Below are 24,503 nucleotides of genomic sequence, written 5' to 3'. Positions count from 1 at the left end.
GTTTGTTTTGTTTTTTTGTCATCTTGCAGCTGCAGGATCTAGCTTTCGCAATGCTCTGTCATTTTTAGGGTATCGTTGAGTTTATGATCTACTATATCCACCTTGTCTTTTACTTCTGACACTCTGTCCTCACATCGGTCAAGTCTGCTACCAATGCTTTCCATTGTATTTTTTGTATCATTGATCTCTGCTTGCTTTCTTCCCATACTTTCTCTTTTCCAATGTAGTCATTCATGTTTTGTATTGTCCTGTTTAATTCAATTAGCTTATTGCTTGTTTCTTCTTTAATCGTGGTGACCATTTTATTTAGTAAAAGCCTCTTTGAGCTCATCAAATATCTTAGGCATTTGCTTACATGTTTCTTCTCTTAACTCTTCAAATATTTTGACCATTTGGTTTTTGAGTTCTTTGCCTATGGCTTCCTCTACTTCAGTATCCATGAGACCAATTTTTTGGGAATTAGGGGTTGAGGGGCATCTTGTTGCCTTGTTTTCTCATGTTTCTATTGTTTTTGTGCTGTTGAAGATCAATTAGGGTAGAGAAACTCTTGACACTACTGTGCAGAGATCTCTTTAGTTAAGTTTGGTCTTCTTGTGATGTATCCTTGGATTTATGTTTTGGTGTTTATACCCCTCTTCAATGTATTCAGCATGATATTTGAGGGTCTTCTTAGTGTCCAACCTTCTGGGGGCTTGATCCCAGGCACCATTCTCATGTTCACAGAAACAGGACCTGGGCTTTGCATTCCAGCCTGCTTCCTTCTTTTCTCTGCATTATTCTCATTTTCTCAAATTTATCTATAGTTTTTGGTTTTCCTGACAGCTCTTTCTTGATTCCTGGAGCCCAATTTCTCTTTGCTAAAGTTGTTTTCTAAGTGACTCAGTTCCAGGTCTCAGAGTCTGTATTTTGCTGTCAGTCTTTACTCTGCCATTTTTAATAGTAGAACCACTTTGGAAAACTATCGGGCTGAACATACACTTTTGGAAGATTCTGACCCAGTCATTCTACTCCTAGATACACAGCTTGAAGAACCATGTTCCCTAAGCCTTATACAAAATTTCAAAGTAACATGATTCATAATATCACAGAACTAGAAACAACTATGACATCCATCAACATTAGGAGAGAAAAACAGGGCTGGGGATTTAGCTCAGTGTTTCCGCTGCATGCCTCGAAAGTGCAAGGTCCCAAGTTCAAGTCTCGGTATCAAAAAAAAAAAAAAAAGTCTGAGGACAGAAAAACAGTAGTATATCCATACAATGGTATAACCATACAGCAATCAAAAAGAACCAACATGTATGTGAATGAATAAGAATCTCACATATTACTAAATGAAGACAAACACAATATGTACAATGTGACTCTTTTTAAAATGAGAAACTGACAAAACTAATGGTGTTAGGTCAGTGATTACTTCTGAAAAGGAGGTAGTAAGTAGAGGGGTTAAGTGGCTCATGTTTTGGGATACTGGCTAATGTTGTAGTACTTGATCTTTTGGTTTGGTTTTTTTTTTTGATACCAGGGATCAAACTCTGGACCTTGGGCTTTTGAGGCAGGTGGCAGAACCACTGAGCTAAATCCCCGGCCCTGTAGTATTTGATCTTTTTTTTTTTTTTTTTTGTAGTACTTGATTTTGATGGTTACATGAATTGTCAGTACTGGTATGTTTGGTATATCTGTATATTTGGTTTTGTTCTATGCATTCAAAACTTAAGAAAATAATTCATATCTTTTTTGGGGGGAGGGGGCTAGTACTAGAGATTAAACATAGACCTTTACATTGAGTTATATGCACAGCCCAGTTTTTTTGTTTTGTTTTTAAATTTTTAGACAGCACGTCACTAAGTCACTCATTTGCCAGGAGTGGGCTCAAACTTGCAATTCTCCCACCTCAGGCTCCCAAAGTGCTGGGATACAGGTGTGCGCCATGATGCCTGGCTTGTTTTGTTTTGTTTCATTTTTGTTTTAACTCATCACATTCCACATTCTAAAACGCTCCATTTACCTGATGGCTGGAGTCCTCAGTGCTCTTCTTGATGAAGTCTTCTAGCTCCTGTTTATCTTTCATTGTCTTCTCTAGCTGATCATTAGCTTGCCTTAGCATCACCTGAAGTTTTTTTACCTATATAATTTTAAAGCTCAATTACAAGGAAGAACCATAATTTTTTTTCCTTTTCTTTTCTCTCAGTGCTGGGAATTAAACCTAGGACCTCACACATGCTACCCAAGTATCTACCACTGAGCTACACCCTCAGCCCATAGTTATTCTATAAATTAAAACAAAGAACAACTTGAGAGTCTGAGGCAGAAGGACTGCAAATTCAAGGCCAGTTTGAGCTACAGAGCAAGACTGCCCCAAAAAACAAAGAAACCATAAATAACAGAAACAAAATTAAAACAACAACAGAAAACACCAAACCCAACTCCAGAATCTTTTCTTTTTTTTTTTTTGGTACCGGAGATCGGAGATTAAACTCGGGACCTTGTGCTTGCTTGCGAGGCAAGCAGCAGAACCACTGAGCTAAATCCCCAGCCCTCCAGAATCTTTTTTAAATCTTTAATTTTTTTTGAGAATATGTCAATTCAGAAAGAAATGGAATGACCTCATGAGACAACTGTGCAGTGATTTACAGTTAACAAATCATTTTTCATACACATGATTTCGTTTGAAAACTGTTTTCCCTATGGACCCTTTCAGCTCTAGCACTGGACTCCTTGCTCTATTCTATCCTCTGCCTCCAATCTACAATCCATGGAAACACTAAATTTTATAAAAATGAAAAATAGTTATTATTTCTTACTTTAAAAGACCCCAGGGCTGGGGATTTAGCTCAGTGGTTCCGCCACCTGCTTTGCAAGCACAAAGTCCCGAGTATGATCCCTGGTACCAAAAAAAACCCCCAAAAAAACACAAACAAAAGGCCCCAAATGCCCTCCAGTGCCATCAAGGTTAAATCTAAATACTCCCTCAATCATCACACTGCCTCAATGATATCATCCTGGCTTTCCTTTGCAGCTTCTTCTAGCATTATTTTATAACATCCCTTTCCCAGCCTAAAAAACTACTCCTAATTTCTAAACTGCAAACTTTTCTTTCACAACTCTGTTCCTTTGTACATCTTTACTTTCCTTGAGCACTCTTTCTTTCTCTCCTTCCCTACCTTTCCCAAATAATTTTTAACCTAGGCTCTAAAACAAACAGCTCAAGTGTTGCCTTTCCTGAGCCTACAGCTAAGTTGTGTGCCCTCTTCTAATTCCAATTGTATGTCTCCAGGAACAAACAGTACTGAATTGATGTTTCAGATCACAACTCTTAAAGCTTACAGGAAATAACTGTCTTCTTGCTGTATTTGAAAGGCCAAGGCCCAGGAAAACACCAGACATAGAAGAGGCATCAGTAATGGTTACAGAGAGGACAAAGGGATCCAAGATGGCCTATTTTCATCCCACATTATCAGAGGCCAACTCTCTGAGTTTTGCAAATATTTTTAAAAATCTACCTTTGAAATATCCATGAAAAGAGAATATATGGGGCTGGGGATTTAGCTCAGTGGTGTCACCGCCTGCCTAGCAAGCGCAAGGTCCCAAGTTCGATCCCCGGTACCAAAAAACAACAACAAAAAAGAAAATATATGGAGGAACTCAGTGCCAATAATGTTTAAAAATATTAAACTAATCCTAATCTATTTTGAGTTCTTCAAAGATTAAAGGAACACTCTTCACATTAAAGAACAATTACATTTGCTTCCACAAGTCAACTTTTGAGACATTCTACATTATTTTCTAAATGTTATCAGGGTATCCATTATTCAATACTGTTATTTGTAAAAGTACTCAGGGCTTGTCAATCTGAGCATAGATAATCCATATGTCTGTAAATTAATTTTAATCAATTCAACAAATTTATGTCAAGAAGTAGCCAATTAGAAATGAATATTCCAAATTCTTATTCATATGATTCAATTAAGCTTTTATTGTATCAGATGCAGTAGTCAACTTCCTATCTCCCTCATCTCCATTTCATGAAGTATCTCCACGTGCATAAGATCATGCCAACATTACATCTGAGCACTAGATGGGAAAGAAAAGAGGAGAAAGGAGATGAGGTGGCATTTTTCTAAAAGCTGAAGGGACCCATGTGGTATTGACACATTAATGAAGCACAGATATACAAAGCAAAATCCTACTGGGCTCCTAATGGAAGTGTAACAGCCACTGAATCTGCCAGATTATTTCATAATTTATCAATATAGATATGCTTCATAAGCAAATGAGGGGAACAGACAATTCTACACCTCCAAATGAAAAACTACAACAGTTCACCAATTTGGCACATCCAAATGAAACTCACCTGGTCTCTTGTTTCAGCCTCCTGAATCTGAATTCCTTGTAATTGTTTTTCATAATTGGAACACATATCACAACGTCTCCCAAGTTTATTTCCAGCATTATGAACCTGAAGGGTATCAAACTTATCTCTTATCAGGCAGAACAAAGTAATTCTGTATCACATATCTTTAGGAACACAAGCACAGTCTTAGCACTATTACTCAAAAGTGTAGTATAGAGTAAGCTATTTCTCCAGGGTCTTATGGTTAGAAGTTATAATATGGTTAGAAGTCATAACCTCCAGTACAAATATGATAGGAAAACAAGGGCCACAAAACATCATATTTGAGGAATACAAGCAAAAAGTGCTACACTGTGGCACTAAGAATTTAAATCAATTGATACCCAACGAATGGGAAAGGGAAAAAAAGGAAAAACAATGCCAGTTCCCCATTTCACCAGCTCCAATTACAAAACAGGTATGAAACTATTAAGTAGCACCTTCACATATTTGTTTTGCATGAGACCAAGAAGAATAGCTTCTTTCAGGCTTAATAAGCTACTCTACTTCCTGATTAAGTGCTTCTTTAAAAAGAAGTAGCCTAAGTGAGGGAAACCACTACAAACCAGAACACCTGGATTCTAGCCCAGGCTTTGCTACTAGGTCAAGGGGAACATTTGAATAAGGCTTGAAATTTCTGAGCCAGTTGCTTCTTCTGTAAACCGAAGACAATCATGCTCTGATTGCTTCATTACAATCACAAAGCTTAGAGGAGGTATGTGAAAGGGCTCTGTAATCTGTAAAGCATTATGTAAATACATATTTAGGTTTTTATCTCCTAAACTTTTGAATTTGCACAGATTCTGAGGAAAATTGCCCTCATTAAAGGATGCCTTCTTTTCTCTCTATTTTTTGACCCTCTCCTAAAACCCACTTTCTGGTGATGAACATTTTCATTTCACACCTAAAGGAAAGAAGAATGAGTGTGAATTGTGAATACGGATTTTAGAAAAATGAAATTTGGGCTACTCTAATTTGATGATGCTCATAAAACATATTGCTCCAATTCTAACACCATTAGCTAGTTAGTTCCCTTCTCTGTCACAAACAACATGGAAGAGCTAAAGCAAAATATGACAAGGGAAAATGATATGGGTTAACATTTACTTGTAGGCAACACATGCCTGCTCTCACTCCAGGCGTTACTTAAAGAATAAATCTGAGAGCTACCTTGTATGCCTCAGAGTAAGTATAAGGGAAAAGAACAAAATAACTCACCTCTTTCTGCAGGAGATTCCACTCTGTCTCACTGACTAAGCGGTAACCACTGGGAGACACATAAGCACTCTCCATACCCTGGGTAACACTGGAGAGGAGGGATGCTGTCTCTTCTTGTTCTGGTGTCATCGCCTTGATTGCTCTTTCTTGATCTTTGGTTAACATAAACCCACTTGGCATTTGCAGTGACCCAAGTGATGCAGTATCAAAGTTCTCAGATACTGAATCTGCTCCTACCAGAGGTCCAAAATCCGACTCATCAAGGTTTCCAGCAGATTTTGCTTTGAAGTTATGGCCTAAAGCTTTGGACTGCAATGAGCCCGAGGTTCCCAAGCTGTCTGTAGACTGTGCTCTCCTGAGTCCATCTTTAAACATGTCATTATCCGATTTACTGAATGGATCTACAGACGGTAACAATAAATCTGCATCTAAGGAATGGACTGAACCATGGGTACTGTCTACATGCTCCTGAAATGTGAAAATATGTTATTTCCAAGTTAGACAATTCTCTGTATCTCTAAAGAGGAAAACTACCATATACTTAATGTATTTTGCCATGTTACAAATAACCATTAATGTGCTATTTTCATATATAGCATTAAACAAATATTTAGAGTGTCTTCTACATGACACTCTTTGGGCACTAAACCTGGTATTGAGAATATAAGAGGTGGATTAGCTATAAGTTATTTTTTATTTGTGTATTTCCTATACTTTTCAAATCTTCCGTAATATTTTTATATTACTTTTCCTATTACTTACTGAGAAAAGCATATTCTAAGCATCATGCTAAAAAAGAGGTCCTAAAAATTCTAAATGTTTTTAGCATAAGTCTAAATTTCCAAAGCATTCCATATTAACTTTAAACACAAAACAATAATATACAACACTCAAACTCCAAAATATCAGAACTTAAAGTCTAAAAGGTATTTCAAATGTTGGGAAATAATGTTATGCATAATGTCATCTAGATATGTTAAGATAGAAAACTTTACTGTGATCCTAACAATTTTCCCTTTCCTGTTTTCCTGCTTTTCAAACATTCCTGGATAGATGACTACATGATGCACAAATCATGTAATATTTGGTTGCACCCAGAAATTGAGACATTCTTCTGGAAATCTATCTTAAAAATGTACAGCAGAATTAGGTCAAGTGGTCCTCAGTGTATGCTCCAAAACAAAGAATGCACAAAAACAACTACATCATACTTTTCAGTGTCTACTAGGATTTAAAAAGAAATTTAACGTCCAATTGTTCCTACTACTCATAAAATGAAAATATAAGCCACCAGAAAGACTATACAAGGCTCAGAGTAAATCTACAAACTAAACAAATATGGTATCTCTGAAAATGAATAAAAGATTTTTAATCAATCTAAAACTTGTTCACTGAGCTAGCAAAAGAGGTGGGGGTTGAGAAAGTGTGTATGAATTTTTTTTTTCAGGGCTCAGAACCAAATCCAGAGCCTAAAACATGCTAAACAAGTAGTCTACTATTGAGCTACACCTCCATCCCCATGAGTACAAAACTCTACAAGGTATTTCAAAAGGCACAGAATAAATAAGTGTTATAAGCATGCATAGTAAGTAAGCAGACCAGTCTGGCTTTACTGAAGTAAGAGCACTGGATAGGCTAGAAAGGCCATTCAAATGGGAAGGCCCTTGCACACCCAGCTAAGGATCTCAGTTCTTATCTGAAGGCAACAAGAGAAGGATTTCATTCATTGAAAAGGAGGTATCAGCATGAACATTTCAATGCTCAGAAAGGCAGAGGGAGGCAAACATTCCAGGTCCAAACCCAATATGCAAGGTAGAGAGACAATGAACAATGTGGTTAAAATAAAACACTTAGGATGAAGGCCTCAACTGTCTGTGTGAAAAATTTATACTCAACAATACAGGTAATGGGAGGCTGTGATGGCTACTGAGTAGAAGAGTGGCCTGACTATAGCTGTACTTAAGAAAATGAATTTGAAAGTAACTCTAAGAGTACAATGGAGTGGACAGGCTGAAAGTAGCAAACCCAGTGATGAGGCCCTTGCCACAATGCAAGTGAGAGGTGATGAGACCAAAGGAACACTACCTTATCTTTTCCACCTCTAGGTCTCTCTACCCATTCCCAATAACTGCCTTGTTCCACAAGCCCTCACAGCAGTCTGCCAAACTTGACTCTCTGTTCTCAGAGCTGAAGACCTAACACTGGTTAAAACTGACACGTATGTTACAGGAAGCTAAATTTTTCTATACTTTAATCTTTTCTAAACAAAAAGTAAAAGTATTAGCAATATTTATTACATCAAAAAAGATTTTGCAGATATCATTTAAAGATTTATTCTAATGTATTAAATTCTTGAGCCAGACATAGTGGCACATGCCTGTAATACCAGAGCTCAGGAGGCTAATGCAGGAGGATTCCCAGAAGTTCAAGGCCAGCCTGAACTACATAGCAAGATCCTGTCCCAAAAAAACAAAAGGAAAGAAAGAAAAAAAAACTTGAATTATTGGTGAAAAGAACATCTAATTACTTCACATGGTAAATGAAACACCAATATATTTCAAGTAGCACTATCTTTAATGTCATAAAAACAAAAGAACACTAATAGAATAGAATAGAAACAATAGAATACTAATTTTCAGCTATCTACTTCCCAAACAATGTACCTGACTGACATATGAGCAGGCCAAAAATGGTGACAATGTGTACCTAATAATTTTTTTTTTGAGATACCTTCAATCGCGGGGGTCAAGAAATCCTCCTTCCTTAACCTTCTGAGTACCTGGGACTAACAGGCATGTGTTACTGCACCTAGCTTATAAAATAATTTTAATTATATACCTCTTCATTTGATAAGTGGACTGAAGATTCTTCTTGAGTTAAAGCACATACTACTGGTACTTTTAGTTCTTCTTCAATGTCTGTTTTTTTATGATCTTTTCTCTTATTAAGTTTCTGTTGTTCATCATCTTCCTAAAAAGAAGAAAAAAGCATACATATTACCCAGGTAACCTGTACTGACAAGTCATACAGTTCTTTAATCACACAAAACAATTTTTTAAAAAGAGCATACTTTATGTTTTTGTTTGTTTGTTTTTTGGGTTTTCTGAGACAAGGTCTCACTCAGGCCTGTCTCAAACTCATAGCAATCCAGCCTTTCAGCCTTCCAAGTGCTGGGATTACATGCGTGTATACCACCACGCCCAGGTCAGAGAGCTTAATGATAACAGAAAATTGAACAGTTAAGCTTATTTGTTTTGTGACCACATTTACAGGCCTGTGGTCATTACAAAATATTTTAATACTTTAATATTTTAATAACTTAATATTTTAATGTAAGCACAAATTAAGAACTCTGCTATAAAGAAAAAATAAGGAAGCAGCCTCCAAGAAAAGAACACTACGAAAGTAAGTCAAAACAAAAGAAAACTTCCAGGTGAAGTGGCACATGCCTGTAATCCCAGCACTTTGGAGGCTGAGGTAGGAGGATCACTGAGAGTTCAAGGCCAGCCTGGGCTACATATTGAGTTCAAAATCAGCCTGAAGTACATACTGAGACCCTGCCTCAAAAAAAAAAAAAGGCAAGAAAGAAAAAAAAAAGAAAGCTCTCCCCTTCAAATAATCTCAAAAAAGAAAATTTACATAGAACATTTCTTCTAATTATTGTAAAAATAGGAACGTTACTAGGACATTATACACCCATTAGAAATGTATATAAATTTACATAAAATACAACAGGAATTATCTAAATTGATGTAATAATTCACTCAAGAAGATGAATAAGATAATCTTCAATGCCCAAGACAGTCTAGTGAAGTAGAAAAAACACACAACTACAATATATGTTGAAAATTCTACAGGATGAGAAAAACAAAGACCTATTTCATCTGAGGGAAAGGAAAAGGGGGCCAAATAAGGTAACACTTCAGCTGATTCTTGAATGAACAGTAAAATGAGTTTGCCACTTGCATGTGAAGAGACAGAGGGTCCAAGGAGAAAGGAAGAAGCAAGCACAAAAGACAGAGGTCTAGAAGAGCAGGCTTGTGGGCCAATACTGAATAATTCACTGTGACTGAAAAGCACACGGGTGCATCAAAAATTAGGGACACAGAGAAAGGGACAGTGATTACATGCTTAGCCTCTGGACTCAGACACTGGCTCAAACCTCAGAGGTGCCACTGCTTTTCTCAGCCTGTTTCCTAGCCTGTAACAAAGGATTAATTCTGTAGTGCCCATTTCATATGGTGTTTTGTTGTTTTCTGAGAACTGACTGAGATAAGGTTTTATATATAAAACCTTAACACAATACTAGCAAGCACATAGTAAATGCTAATAAAAGCCTTAACAACCTCAGTAAGGCTTAGACTGTTTTTTTAAAGGGCAGCAAAAGATCCACAACAGATCTGTACTTTAGAATCTAAATTCTTAGGTTGACAATGTCTACCCACAAGATGAATGAATCTGAATTAAAAGACAAAAAAGAATTTTTTTTAAAAAGATAGGGTCTCACTATGCAGTTCAAGCTAGTCCTAAACTCACTATATAGCTCACACTGGCCTCGAACTCATGGCAATCCTCCTGCCTCAGCCTCCCAAGTGCTGGCATTACAGGCATGCACCACCATGGCCAGCTTCAAAAACAGAAACTTCTGTAGAAGAAAATCTAATTGAAGTCACATAAGGCAATTTAAAATATTTCTTTTTTTTTTTCTTTCATTTTTTTGGGGGGGTACCAGGCATCAAACTCAGGACCTTGCACTTGCGAGGCAGGCAGTGGCACCACTGGGCTAAATCCCTGGCCCTAAAATATTTCTTAAAATACCTCGAAAAGCAGTGAACACTTTTATGTAGCTATTCTAAGGATATATTGGCACACACGTACAACATGGAAAAGATACTAGCTGCAAAACTCCTTGAGATGACAAAAGAAAGGAGAAAGGATCTAGCTGCCCATATAAAGAAAGATTAAATCAACTATAATACATCCATGCTACCAAATAACAAGAATGGATAGAACTCTGATATGAAAATATATCCAGGATTATTATTATGGGGAAAATAAGTTATAGTATCAGTATTTATGGTATGATATAAATTGCATGGGGCAAAGGGAGCTACCCTAAATGTATGCCATAAATATATGGAACTTGAGGCAGGATCACTGCGAGTTTGAGGCCAGCCTGGGCTACAAAGTGAGTTCAAGCCTAGCCTGAACTGCATAGTGTCTCAAAAAGACCAAAAAAACAAAAAAAAGAAACAAATATATGGAACTAGTCTGGAAGACTCTCTAACTAGGAAATGCAGCTATTTCTGGGAAAGAGAAGTGTGGGAGATACCAAGGGGGATTTTCATTCAATCACTTTAAACTTAATTATTTCATTTTGTATTTAAAATAAGCCATAATTAACATGACAGTACATTTTTATGTTGATCATGTAATTTTAATTTTTTAAAAAATAAACAGGATATTGGGTATGAAGCATTCTGAACATCTATCCGTATCATTCAGCTTCTCCATCCCTATTCTGTCACCTTCTAAGCAAGCTTTTAGAGCAATGTGACCAAAAAATTTGTCCTGGATAGACAAACTCAGGAACCCGAGGAGAACTACACAGCACCATAGAGAAAGAGTTTCTCAGAAATATGCACTGTTGCATCCTTCAGTCTCTGATAAGGGTCATTTTTAAAGTTTTTTTTCCCCCTAGATAAAGCCATTTGTAAAGTTGAAAGACAAAATCCCTCAAATGTAGCTTTTAAGTTAAAGAAAATATTTTTTAAAAATCCAGGAGCAAGTGATACGGCTCAGTGGTGCAGCACTTGCCTAGAATGTACAAGACCCTTAGTTTGATCCCCAGCAAAGCAAATAATAAAAGCAGCAAACATTACCTTCTAGCTTAAGTCAATCTCTGAGATATGTAAGGTAATAAAATCACAGTGTGTGTGTGCGCTACTGTTAACAACATAAACAAGTCCCACAAAACTGCTATTCACCTGATCTTTCTTCTTCAGTTCTTCAACTTGTCGGAGCTGTTCTGAAGTTAGCACAATCTCCATTCGCTGCATGTCTCTCATCAGCAAACGCTGAGATTCCAGAAACTGGTCATTAGCCTTCTGCCATGTATGTTTTAACTGGTTGTGTTGCTGTCGCTCTTGCTCCAAGAGATGGCAAACTGTTTAAGAAACCCCGCCAATCAAAAGCAATGAATTTTAATGGAAGGAAATTTCTTTAGCATAGGGGTACTGGTTCAGGTCTGGCCAATGTTTCATTTTGTCTGGGACTTTGCCCTTGGCTGGCACCGAGGAGCAATCTATAGTTGAACAGGGCAGCTATCTCCAAACCATCTTTCTAATGCAGTCTCTCAAAATGTGCTCCTATCCTTAACCACATTTAGAAGTTCTAGATGATATATAATACAGCATTTCCCAAATTTATTTGACAAAAAAGCACTTTTCACAGTTCAACTCAAATGAACAAGTGTGCAGGAAATACTCTTTGGCAAATAACTACTCTAAAGACCAAAGTGTAATAACCACTTGTAATTGTGTTTAGCACATTTTGATACATCTGTCATCCAGGAATCCCTCCTGGGCCCATTGACTGTTGACCTCTCATGGTATGTCAAGGAATCTTTGTAAAATGCATCCATTGTTGACACCACCAGCTCAGCCATTTTATACTGCTGACATCTGCCTAGCCACTCAAGTCAGAAACCTGAGACACAACCATACTTCTCCTTACCCCAACACATTCAGCAAAGACTGAGACCTACTAGTTCTGCCTCCTTTGCAGAATGACACATCTGACTTCTGTCTTAGACCAACACTTTACAAGTCAATTGTGACAGCAGTCCCTTTTCTCATTCTTCCTGTCCTCAATCTTGCCCTCTTTTTCCTATCCTCCACACTGGTGTTAAATTGAACTTTCTAAAATACAAAATTAGTATTATTTCTCTCCAGTTTAAAAGCCTTGAGTGAAGCCAGATGTTAAAGGGCACATATTATAAAATCTCATTCATATTAAAGTCCAAAATAGGCAAATCCACAAAAACACAAAGTAGATTCATGATTGCTGCTGGCGTGGGCAAGGAAAGATAGGGAGTGACTGAAAATAGGGCACAAGATTTTCTTTTTGAGGTAATGAAAATGTTTTGAAATTAGACAGTGGTTGATAGTGCACAATTCTGTGAATATGTTTAAAAACATTAAATTGTATACTTTAAAAGATGCATGTGAATTATAACTCAATGAAACTATTCTTTTTAAAAAATACCTTCAGAGACTCCTTACTGCCCATTTGATAAAATTCAACATCCTTAGCTTAAGACCCTGGTGATCTGACTCATGTCCACTGCTCTAATCCATATTTTTTCCGTTGTCTCTTGCATCCTAATTGTACCAAAGCACTCTTCTTGTACTTCTTCAGTTAGCTATACTACATGCAAACAGCCTTGCCTGCCATGCTCCTCTTGGGCTACCTGACAAGTACCTAGCCATCTTTCAAACTCCACTTAATAGAAGAAAAAACAACAGAATAACAAAAAAAAAAGAATAAACTAAACTCCACTTAAGAGTAATTTTTTCGGGCCGGGGATTTAGCTCAGTGGTTCTGGTGCCTGCCTCACAAGCGCAATGTCCCGAATTTGATCCCCAGTACCAAAAAAAAGAGTAATTTTTTCCAGCCAAGCACAGTGGTACATGCCTATAGTATCAGCTACTTAGGAGGCTGAGGCAGGAGGATTGCTTGTGCTCAGTAGTTCAAGACTAGCCTCAGCAATACAGTGAGACTCTATGTCAATAAATAAAACCAACCAAACAAAAAGAATAACCTTTTTAATAAACCCATCTGTTCTTAGGACAAAAAGAACAGTCCATTCTTGGGCTGGGGATATAGCTCAGTGTTAGACCACTATGAAAGGCTCTGAATTCAATCCCAGCACAAGAAAAAAAAAAAGAAGGAAAAGAATTGGCCACTCTTTACCTCTTCACTGGTGGCACTACCATATCCGGACACACTTCCCAGCATAGCACTCATTTGACTGCATATCTATTTCCACCAATTTAGGCTGTAAATTACACTGCTGTTCAATTTTTATCTGTCTTCTCATTTAAAGACCCCAGTTTTCAGTGTTTTATAGTACAGAAAATACTCCATGCCCTTCCTCATTTTTATTAACTTTCTCAGACACTTCTTTCAGATAGATCAGGAAGCTCTGGTAGTCACAATGACTTACACTATTTCTGGAAGGGTTGGAATGCAAAATTTAGCCAGAAATTCTTTCTTTTGGATACCCTCTGACAGCATAGGTATCACCAACTACAACAGTGCATCTGAAAACTGTTTCCTAAAGACAAAGACCCATTCAATGTTTAGGTAATTTTCACAACATTTTATGAAATAATTCTGTAGACTGGTATCATTTTGGCTTTCCACTATTTGGGAAAAAACAAACTCATATGTAAACCTAAATTATTTTTAGCTCTATTTTCCATAGCATTTGAAATACTTAAAAGTTTTCATTGTAGAACTCTATCACCACAGTCCAAACCTTGCACATTAAAGTATGTTCCAGTACAGTATAACCCACAATTTAAAAGGACTTAAAGGAGTCCACAATTTGGATAAGAAAAAAAAAGTTAGACTTTTATTTTCACTATCTCCTAACTGAAACTCATCATTTCCCTAACTGTAAAATGTAGAAACAAATTACAGGATTAATAATATCTATGATTTGATCACTAATAGAAATTTTTATATTTTACTTGTTACAGCTATCTTAATATATCATTTATGCTCATCCTTATTACAAAATTACCAGTCATTAAACTTGTTGCTAGACCTTGCTATTTACTTATTTTTGTTTGTTTGGTTGGTTTTGGGGGTTTTTTGGTTTTTTGCTTTTTTTGGTTTTGTTTTTTAAGACAGGATCTCGCTATGTAGTTTAGCCTGGCCTTGAACTCATTATGTAACCTAGGCTGGCCTCGAACACTTGGCAATCTTCCTACCTCAGCCTCCCAAGTGCTAGGATTACAGATGTGCACTGCCATGCCGAGCTCTTAATCTTTGCTGTTTAAAATAGACATTTATTAATGATAGCTATATGATTAAGGGTTTTTTAAAATTCTTGATAGGGCCAGGGACTTAGCTCAGTGGTACAGCACCTGCCTGGCAAGTGCGAGGCCCTGGGCTCGATCCCTGGTATCAAAAAAAAAAAATTCTTGATAATCAGTTTGGAAAATACAGAGTTAATTTGTGCATCATTCTGATACAAGACTAGTAATATTAAAATTGTTGCTTAGAAACAGAAATGTTACATAAGGCCTCCAGAATGCACTGTCCAAACTCTCTATCCCACTATCATTTTTGCTAATTCAACCCCATCAAAATAAATGTTTAAACAAGTTTCCAGCCTTATGATCTTTCTGCTCAAAGCAAAGGCCTTGTGACATCTTTACTGGGGTTATGGAGGAAAGAGGAGCCATTAACACAATCCAACCCCCTTACTAGTCCTCACACCCTTAGCTTTTCATGAGAACATTCAAAGTGATCACAAAGCTTAAATTCAATCACAAATATGTTGCATGGGTGTTTTAGAATTTGTTATTGTTAGTCAATATCAATTTTATTTTACTTAGTTCTATCAGAGATTGAAATAAAAATATTTAGAACATTTATTTACCTTCATGTAATTCTTTCCGAAGTTTTTCAGCATCTTCCTGAAGAACAGATTTCTGAGTATTCAAAACAGCTACATACATCTCCAGATCAGTCCTACAAGATTTCTCAGCTTCCAGATAATGATTCAGTTCTTTAACCTAAAAGAAGATGCAATTCTATCAAACTGAAATTTACAATAGTGTCTATCTTAGGTGTATAATGGTAATCTGTAAAAAACAAAAAAAAAAAATGGTAAATTCTTTACAATTTTACATTTACATAAATCTACATTTATAAAAAAACTAATATTTATAATTTTAATCATAAAACACATATTACAGAAAACTCAGGAAAGCACAATAGTTATTCTCAATAATCCCATCATCTCAGTAAATATGCAATTGAGATGTTTGTGCCTTGCTTTACAAAAATGTAGCTCTAGTTTGCATGTCCAGAGCAATGTATGCATATGCCTCTTTAATCCTATACAATAATATAGTATATGCTTTGCTTTTTTGTTAAACAGTAATTTCTAAGGATAAAAATTGTACTGTGTCTTTTAGCTTTGCTTTTTAAAATTTCTGGTGAGGTAATTCCAAATGCCTTAAATTTATAATAAAGGACAAACTTTTCACTGACACATATATTCATGGAAGCTGAGAGAGGAAGTCACTATAACCACACAAACTTGAAGGCAAATGCAGAATATTTTTTCCCTTTTTTTCTTTTTTCTGGTACTGGGAACTGAACTTAGGATCTTGCACTTGCCAGGCAGGCACAGCACCGCTGAGCTACATCCCCAGCCCTGAATGTACAATATTTTTTAAAATCATATCTTTTCATAAAATCCTTTATTTCTGAAGGATTAACAATATTCAGAATATTAACAATACAGTCTAAATATGTGAAATACTTATAGCCAAAGTAAAATACAAAACTACCCCAGAAAATCTAGTACAAGTCACTTGTTTTACCTTATCATGTAAACTGTTCATCCTAAATTCTAATCATTGAGTTAACTTTCAGCTTTTTCAAGTGGTTATATCTAATTTCATATTCAAAGGTCATTTTCACACCTTTTATCTTCTTACTTCTTTAAACTTAAAACAGTTATCTTTATTCCTAGGCCATTATAGTCAGATACTAAAATGATTAAGCTGTGGTTTGATGCTTTGCTAGAAATTGTCAGGCAATGATAAGGCATTAAACATGCATGGCAAAGTGGTGACCATTGTAAGGCACTTTCTCTGCTATCAGCTGACAGTCACAGAAAACCAACATGGCAGTATAAAATGGTGGTATACCATTACACTTGATTCTAGCCAAAAGGCCAAGATAATGATATCTAAGTACTTTATTTTTTTTTTTTGGTATGGGGAATCAAACTCAGGACCTTGCTCTTGCAAGGCAGGCAGCAGCACCACTGAGCTAAATCCCCAGCCCCAAAGTACTGTATTTTTAATTCGGATTGTTAGGGGATAAGGAATTTATCAAATTCAAATACTAATGCTACTACTTCTACAATCTTCCCAAACTTATTCACAATAGCTTTCAAATATTTGAAATTAATTATTATTAATTGATTTGAATGTTTATTCTAAGAAGTTACAGCTGGTAGAATGAGTAGATGTATACCACCACACCAACTAGATTCTTGAGTTAAATATTCACATTACTCACTCTAAATATCTTATGTTTACTTTTTCCAAGAGCTGTTTTTCTTCTGTTTCTAGGCATTTTTAATTGTCATTTTATTATAAATAATCAAATAACCTGTGATCAGAGAATTGGGTCTGTACAATATCAGTTCCTTTAAATTTGTTGATCCTTCCTTTGTGACCTTATGAGAAGATACATGTTAAAATATATTATGTATCTAAATGTATGCTTTGCCGAATGTACCACCCTGTTTGTATTAATTGGAATGATCCCATAATACCCTTGAGGTAAATAACCTTATTTTACCTACTTTATGACTGAGAAAACTAAAAGCATAGTAAGATTAATTTGCCCAAGGTGATAACACTGAACTTTTAACTACTACACTCTACTACTACATAAAACATTGTCTCTTTCTTGGGTACAGGGTTTAGTGTGTCTATTAAATAAAATAATTATCCTAATTTTTCAGAACTCCTACAGCCCTATTGTTTTTTTCTGTTTGCCTTCCTTGTCTAATGATCAGTTCTCCTACTGTAATTTGTGAATATCAGTTTCTCCACATAACTGTCACCTTTTAATTCACACATATCAGAATTATACAGGGTAGCCAGGCATGGTGGAGCATGTTTATAATCCCAACACTCTGGGAGGCTGAGACAGGAGGATCCAAAGTTCAAGCTTAGCCTGGGAAAATCATCAAGACTATCTCAAAATTTTAAAAAAATGAAAAAGGCTAGATAGCTCAGTGCAAAAGCCCTGGGTTAGATCCCCAGTTTAAAAAGAAAAAAAAAAAGATTACAGAAGATTCATTCAAATTCATGATCTTACTAATGAATTATTAGATAGGGTCCTTTTTTGTCTCTATTAGTTCTTTCTACCCTTATCCTGTTTGATGTAACAGTTGTTTTACTATTTTCTTTTGGTTAAGATTTATATATCTGTATTTCTTTAATCTTACCTTGTGGTTTTATTCTAGGTACATCTCTTAAGCAATAAAAACTTAGATTTTAAAAAAATCTGATAATATTGTAGTATGTATCAGTTTACTTTTACCAGGCTTAATGATATTCTTACTCCCATTTTGTGTCAGGCAATTTTTTTTTTTTTTTTTTTTTTTTTTGGTACCGGGGATGAAACTCAGGACCTTGCACTTTCGAGGCAGGCAGTGGAACTACTTAGCTAAATCCCCAGCCCCTTATTCCTATTTTGTACTTTCATCTTTTTCCCAGTTTCTTTCTTTCCTATTTTCTTTTCAGTATTTACCTTTTTCTCCTCCTTTCCTTTAGTGTACCTAGGAGGTGAACCCAGGGGCTTCGTGCATACTAAGTATTACAGTTTGGATCTGAAACATCATCCAAAAGAATCATGTGTTGAAGGCTTGGTTCCAAATGCAACAATGTTTAGAGGTGGGGCTTTTGGGAAGTCACTGGATCACAATGGCTCTAACCTCATCAATGACCATTAACAGATTAATCCACTAAAGGATATATAATTTAATGGCCTACTGGGATCTCTCTCTCTCTCTCTCTCTCTCTCTCTCTCTCTCTCTCTCGCTGTGTCTTTCCTGCCTACCAAGATGTTCTGTCTCATCGGGGGACCAGAAGCAACAGACCCAAGTGATCATGGACTCAAACTTCTAAAAACGGTGTCCCAAAATAAACCTTTCCTACTTTCAACTTGATTTTCTCAGGTATTTTTCCATAATGATGGAAAGCTAACAAACACCCTCACTGAAGGGGAGCTAAATCATCAGCTTCCTACTTTCTTCTATTAAAAGGTTCAACACAACTCCCTTTGTGTTTCTTTACTGTCTTTATGGCAAACAAATTCAGCCATACTATAGCTATATCATCTCTAAAAGGTAAGTCTGAGGCTAGCATAGGAAAATAAAGTCAACTTTGAAGACTATTTTCCTCGATAAGAAAATTTAATGGGATTAAGTCTCATTTTGATAAGAAAAGGAACAATAGCTTTGAAATAAAGTAGCCACTGTGATAAGGCATCATTATTGTGATTATTTATTTATTGTTGTTTGTTTTTGGTACTGGGGATTGAACTCGGGACCTTGTGCTTTCGCGTGTGATTATTTATTTAAAATATCCATATGGGCAAATCATCTCAATGCAGTTTTTCTGTATTTTAAACCAAAGCAAGGTTCATAAAATACATAGTCTAAATTAGTTTATACCCCTTGGTGATTCTAATTTTGTTCATGGCATTAGGCCCCATGGATTACAATGTTTCACAACCTTTGAGGCCTCCAACTCTTTAATCTTGTCTTCAGCCTCTGTCAGCTTATCTTTCAAAGCTGCAATTTCCTTCTCCATGGGCATCACAACAGACCGAAGTTTTTCAGCATCTTCTTGGGCCTGTGGTTAAAAACAAGAATTAAATGTAACAACTTATTCATTTATTGCTTTTCAGAGAAATTCTGGCACATCCATTTGGTAAAAATTAATATAACAAATAACTATATTAAGCACTTTATTGAAGTTTCAAAACTGAAGTAAATCTAACTTTTCAATGGTACATTACTAGAATGTCAAATCATAATCAATTTTCCCAGATATTTCATTTAAAATTTGAAACAGAAAAATACATTCACTATGACAGATTTGACTTGGGGGGGGGGGGGTGCCGGGGATCAAACTCAGGACCTTGCACTTGTGAGGCAGGTAGCGGCACCACTGACCTAAATCCCTGGCCCCAGATTTGACTCTTTAATTGAGCAACTGAGTTAAAAAATATTTTATATGTAAAAGGAAATACACATAAGCAATTTTTTAGGTCCTAGTGACTAATTTAGTGGGATCATAACTAAAAATATTGAAAGCACTTTTTTTTTCCAGTTTTTTAAGACAGGGTCTATAGGCTGCCATTCCACCGCTCCTAGGGCAGAGGTCGTGAGCCAATCCCAGTGCCCAGGAGGAGGCTCCCCACCCTCATTCCACCGCCCCTAGGGCAGAGGGGGTGAGCCAATCCTGGTGCCCAGCAGGAGGCTCCCCTGCCGCCATTCCACTGTTCCTAGGGCAGAGGAGGTGAGGTAGGAAGGCAACAGCAGCACCCCCCTGTGCTCCCCCCCTGCAAATGAGAAGACATGTAAACAAGCCACAAAAACAGACTTCTAGATCACCTAAAGCAACCCCAAAGGGAAACAAGATAGAAAAATGATACTCAACCACCTGGACTCCCTGAACTGACAACAAAAGAGGATCTGGAAAAAATGAAATCAGAAATAATTTCTCAGCTAATAGCAAAGATTGTGCCCACAGTGCAAGACATGATTAATAAATCTAGAGAGGACACAGACAAAAAAACCAAGGATCTGAGGAACATGATGGAATCCCAACATAGGAAACAAATGGAATCCATAAAACAGATGGAAACAGATTTCCAGGAGATTAAAAACTCCATCAAAAGTCTACACAATAGAATGAACCAATGTGAGGACAGAATTTCAGACATATAAGATAAGATTGCAATTAGTGACCAGGAAAAGAAAAAAAAGAAAAATTGCTTTAAAATTGTAAGGGACCACAAGAAAGCAATCCAGCAGCTGCTAGATGATGCAAAGAAGAATAATATAAGACTGACTGGAGTCAATGAAGAAACAGGAGAGAGTGCAGATGACATAAAAAAAACTGTTCACAGAAGTGATGGCAGAATACTTCCCAAGCAGGGGAAAAGAACTTGACCTACAGATAAGTGAGGCATATAGGATTCCAACTAGCCTTGATCAAAAAAATATACACATAGGGATATAATAGTTAAGATTCCAGAAACCCAACAGAAGAACAAAGTTCTACAAGCAGAGAGAGAAAAGAAACAAGTCACATACAAAGGAAAGCCCAGCAGAATTACAGCAGACTTCTCAGTGCAAACCCTCAAGGCAAGAAGAGCTTGGAGTGATGTGTTTCAAGCCTTAATGGAAAACAGCCTGCAACCCAGACTGATGTACCCTGTAAAACTATCCTTCAAAATTGATGGAGAAATAAGATACTTTCATGATAAAGAGAACCTTAGGAACTTCATGAATACCAAACCAACACTCCAAAAAAGTTTAGATAATATCCTAGGAAAGACAATGAGGATCACAACCCCAGAAAGCCCAGCTGAAGGATCCGTTGGGTGTGACAAATTAAATGCAAAGGCGGAGAATCCAACAAAAAGAAAGTCATGACAAGATTTTTAAAACTTTTAACTTCATCTCCCTAATGAGTGTATAATTCAATCTTGTTACTGTACTGATTAGTATTTTTCTGATTCTAGTGTTGCACCCCTTTCCTTGTGCTGTACTGGCTATTTACCATCTCCTTGTGTCTACTTTTTAATTGGGTTGTCTATTAATGAGCTGTAAGAGTTCTTTATATATTCTGTTCATAGGTTATATGCATTATAAATATGGTCTGTTTAAGGACTACTTTTCATTTTAATGATGTCATTTAAAGTTCTAAATTTTGATGGAATCTCATTTATCAATTTTTTTCTTTTGTACATGTTTTTTGTATCCTAGGAAGTTCTTGCCTACTCTAAATTCATAAACATTTTCCCTTATAATTTCTTCTTAAAGTTTCATAGTTTTAGTCTTTTATATTTAAGTTCATAGATCCTTTCAAGTTATTTTTATATATGGAAATAAAGGGTTGAGGTTAATTTTTTATATACAAATACCAGGTGTTCTAGTGCCATTTGCTGAAAACACTATCTTTTCCTTGGCTCTTGAATTGAGTTTAGAGTCTATAAAATTTTTTTTTTTTTTGGTACCGGGGATCGAACTCGGGTCCTTGCGCTTGCGCAGCAGGCGGCGAAACCACTGAGCTAAATCCCTGGCCCTAGAGTCTATAAAATATTAATATTAAATAATCTTTCAAAACTCAGTGGACTATATATGTGTGGTTCTATTTCTAAATTCTGTTTTATTCCAATGATCTATATGTCTTTCCTTACACCAACACTGCCTTGATTATTGCAGATTTAAAGGAAATCTTAAAATTAGGTACTAAACATCTTCCAACACTGTTTTTTTGTTTCTTTTTCTTTTTACTTTTCTAGGTCCTTTGTACTCCTACATAACTTTTAAATTTCAATATCCAATTCTTCATTTATAGCAAGTATACATAGACCTGAATTTTTATATATACCCTGTGTTTTCTAACCCTGCTAAATTCAAATACAAGTTCTAGGGGCTCCTAGGGATTTCTTAGTATCTTCTCTGTAGATGATCATTTTATCTACATATAAAAATTTTGCTTCTACCTTGCCGATCCTATCCTAATTGTGTTATTTTATTGCCAGACTATTTTGGTTTGGGCCTATGTTTCAAAGTTTAATGGACAGATGAAGAGTAAGCATATCTGCCCTTGTTCCCCACCTTAGGGAGAAAGCATTGTATCTTCTCCATTCATATAAGGCATTTTTGCAGGAAGTATGGATTACATGTCTTTAATCTGTTGAGAAGGTTCTGTTCTATTTCTAGTCTCCTGATAGCTTTTACCATGAACAGCTGTAGGATTTAGTCCAATACTTTTTCTTCAACTGCTGACAGGATCACATGGATTTTTCCTTTCCTCTGTTAAAATGATGACTTCTAGGGATGGATATTCCAATTCTGAACCAACACTGCCAGATATGATTTCTAGGCAGGCAGCAGAACCACTGAGCTAAATCCCAGCCCAAAATATTTGGGGTCTGATCACTTTTTTTTTTTTTGGTACCAGGGATCGAACTCAGGACCTTGCACTTGCAAGGCAGGCGCCGGGACCACTGAGCTAAATCCCTGGCCCCCTAGATCTGATTTCTAATAGTTTGTTTTGTTAAACAAATTTCTATGTTCATACTTTTTTCTTCTATTATCTTTATCCAATTTTAGGATTAGCACAATGCTGATTCCCTAAAATGAGGGGAGAAGTGTTCCTTTTTTTTTTCTGCTTTAAATGTTTAATATAATTTATCAGTTAAAATGTATATGAGCCTGTTGTTGTCATATAGGTAGGTTTTCAAGCTAGGAATATACTTTCTTTAATAGGTGCTATTCAAATTTTATATTTCCTCCAGAGTTAGTTTCATTAATTTGTCTTCCAAGGTACTTCTTACAAGTTGTCAAATTTGTTCCAAAACAGATTTTTGTAATATGTTTTCTATATCCTTTTAAATTCCATGAAATCTGTGGTAATGTCTCCTAGATCTTGATATTGTTATTTTAAAAATGTATAATGGATATTGTGTAATAGGAAGTAGGGTCTAAAGGAGCAGGGGAAGTGGGAGGGGTAGGGGAAAGGAAAGATGGGAAAAGAAAAAATATGAGAAAAGGAAAAAAATGGAAACAAAGTCTTTGCAAATAGGGAAGGGTGGGCAGGGGAAGGGGAAAAAAGTAAGAACCAAGATACTCATGTAATGGTACAAGATCCCAATGATGTATGTAACTGCATTTTATACCTAAAATGTACCAATAAACTTAATGGGGGGGGGGGGAGACAGGGTCTATATAGTCCAATATAGCCTTGACCTCACTATCCCAGGCTGGCCTCCAACTCATGGTGATCTTCCTGCCTCAGCCTCTCAAGTGCTAGTGATGATATTTTAAAACACAAAACAGAACGTGTTTTCTAAAGTGTTAGATAATTAAGTTGTTATAAAAAGGCTTCCAAGTACATAAAAATACTTTAAATGTTATTTTACTTTTTAATATCTAAATGAAGCAAACTCAAAGAATGATCCCTAAAACCATCCAAATTCCATTCTTAAAAGTATGGATTAAAAGGAAACTACTTATTAAATTAGTAAAATGGTGAGGAACTAAATTTTCATTTTTTATATATTACATGCACATACCTACATGCACAGAGAAACAACAGTAGAGACAAAAAGCTGGAGCTCCTCCTACTAATGAAAATGAAACTTACACTTACACAGTGAATGAAAAGAACTGAAACTTATCCCAAATTGTTCAGAATTCAGAAAATCTACCCAAATGTGAATAGGATTTTAAGAAAAGAAATTCAGATTCACTTTCACTTTATTTTCAGATCCTTAAAAATCATTCATTTTGAACTAAGTACTGTTTGGAAAAATATGTTAGCTTAAAATATCTTCAAAGTCAAAGGTAGTTTGGAATTCTTATAAAGAAATCACTTGATTAAAAATCAAGAGGAAAAAATATCAAGAGGAAAAAATGGGAGGGAGAAAGTAAAGATTTTATCATACTTATTTATTCATGCAAATATGACCTCACCATTCCAAGTGTCGCATGTCATTGTAAACAAAGTTTTTAAATGCACTTAAAAATGAAAGCAAGGTCATTAGAAGCATGGAAAATCTGAGAGAAAATCTTATCACAGCTAAGAGAAGACTAAGATGATCTAAATTCAATGTGGTATCTTGAACAGGATCCTCTAAAAGAAAACAAGGACATTTGGTAAAAAGTAATGCAATCTGGGGGATGGGGATTTAGCTCAGTGGTTTCGCCACCTGCTGAGCAAGCGCAAAGACCCAAGTTCAGTTCCCGGTACCAAAAAAAAAAAGTAATGCAATCTGAATACAAAGAATGGACTTTGGTCGATATATACCATAATAATATAGGATA

The 24,503-nt window shown here is 36.1% G+C and overlaps 1 protein-coding gene across 6 annotated transcripts in view; it reads right to left on the bottom strand.

Annotated features, from left to right (window-relative positions):
- Positions 1 to 24,503, bottom strand: part of Rabep1 (rabaptin, RAB GTPase binding effector protein 1) — a 175,121-nt gene that overhangs the window by 22,046 nt on the left and 128,572 nt on the right. For 4 of the 6 annotated variants that reach the window (XM_021238510.2, XM_087192008.1, XM_004857333.4 and 1 more), the window contains exons 5-11: positions 19,171 to 19,290; positions 15,282 to 15,417; positions 11,596 to 11,774; positions 8,447 to 8,578; positions 5,609 to 6,076; positions 4,352 to 4,456; positions 2,006 to 2,122 (exon numbers count right to left, since the gene is read on the bottom strand). In XM_021238510.2, the coding sequence (XP_021094169.2) occupies positions 2,006 to 2,122; positions 4,352 to 4,456; positions 5,609 to 6,076; positions 8,447 to 8,578; positions 11,596 to 11,774; positions 15,282 to 15,417; positions 19,171 to 19,290 (1,257 nt within the window). The remainder of the gene's footprint in view (positions 1 to 2,005; positions 2,123 to 4,351; positions 4,457 to 5,608; positions 6,077 to 8,446; positions 8,579 to 11,595; positions 11,775 to 15,281; positions 15,418 to 19,170; positions 19,291 to 24,503) is intronic. The other 2 variants (XM_021238511.2, XM_087192009.1) reach the window with 1 other exon arrangement.

Source organism: Heterocephalus glaber, unplaced genomic scaffold (assembly GCF_053883595.1).
Source record: "Heterocephalus glaber isolate CG9 unplaced genomic scaffold, H.glaber_assembly_v1.0 deba00001564, whole genome shotgun sequence".
NCBI lineage: Eukaryota > Metazoa > Chordata > Mammalia > Rodentia > Bathyergidae > Heterocephalus > Heterocephalus glaber.
The sequence above is the reverse complement of the archived record's forward strand: the minus strand, read 5'-3'. Positions and strand labels throughout refer to the sequence as shown.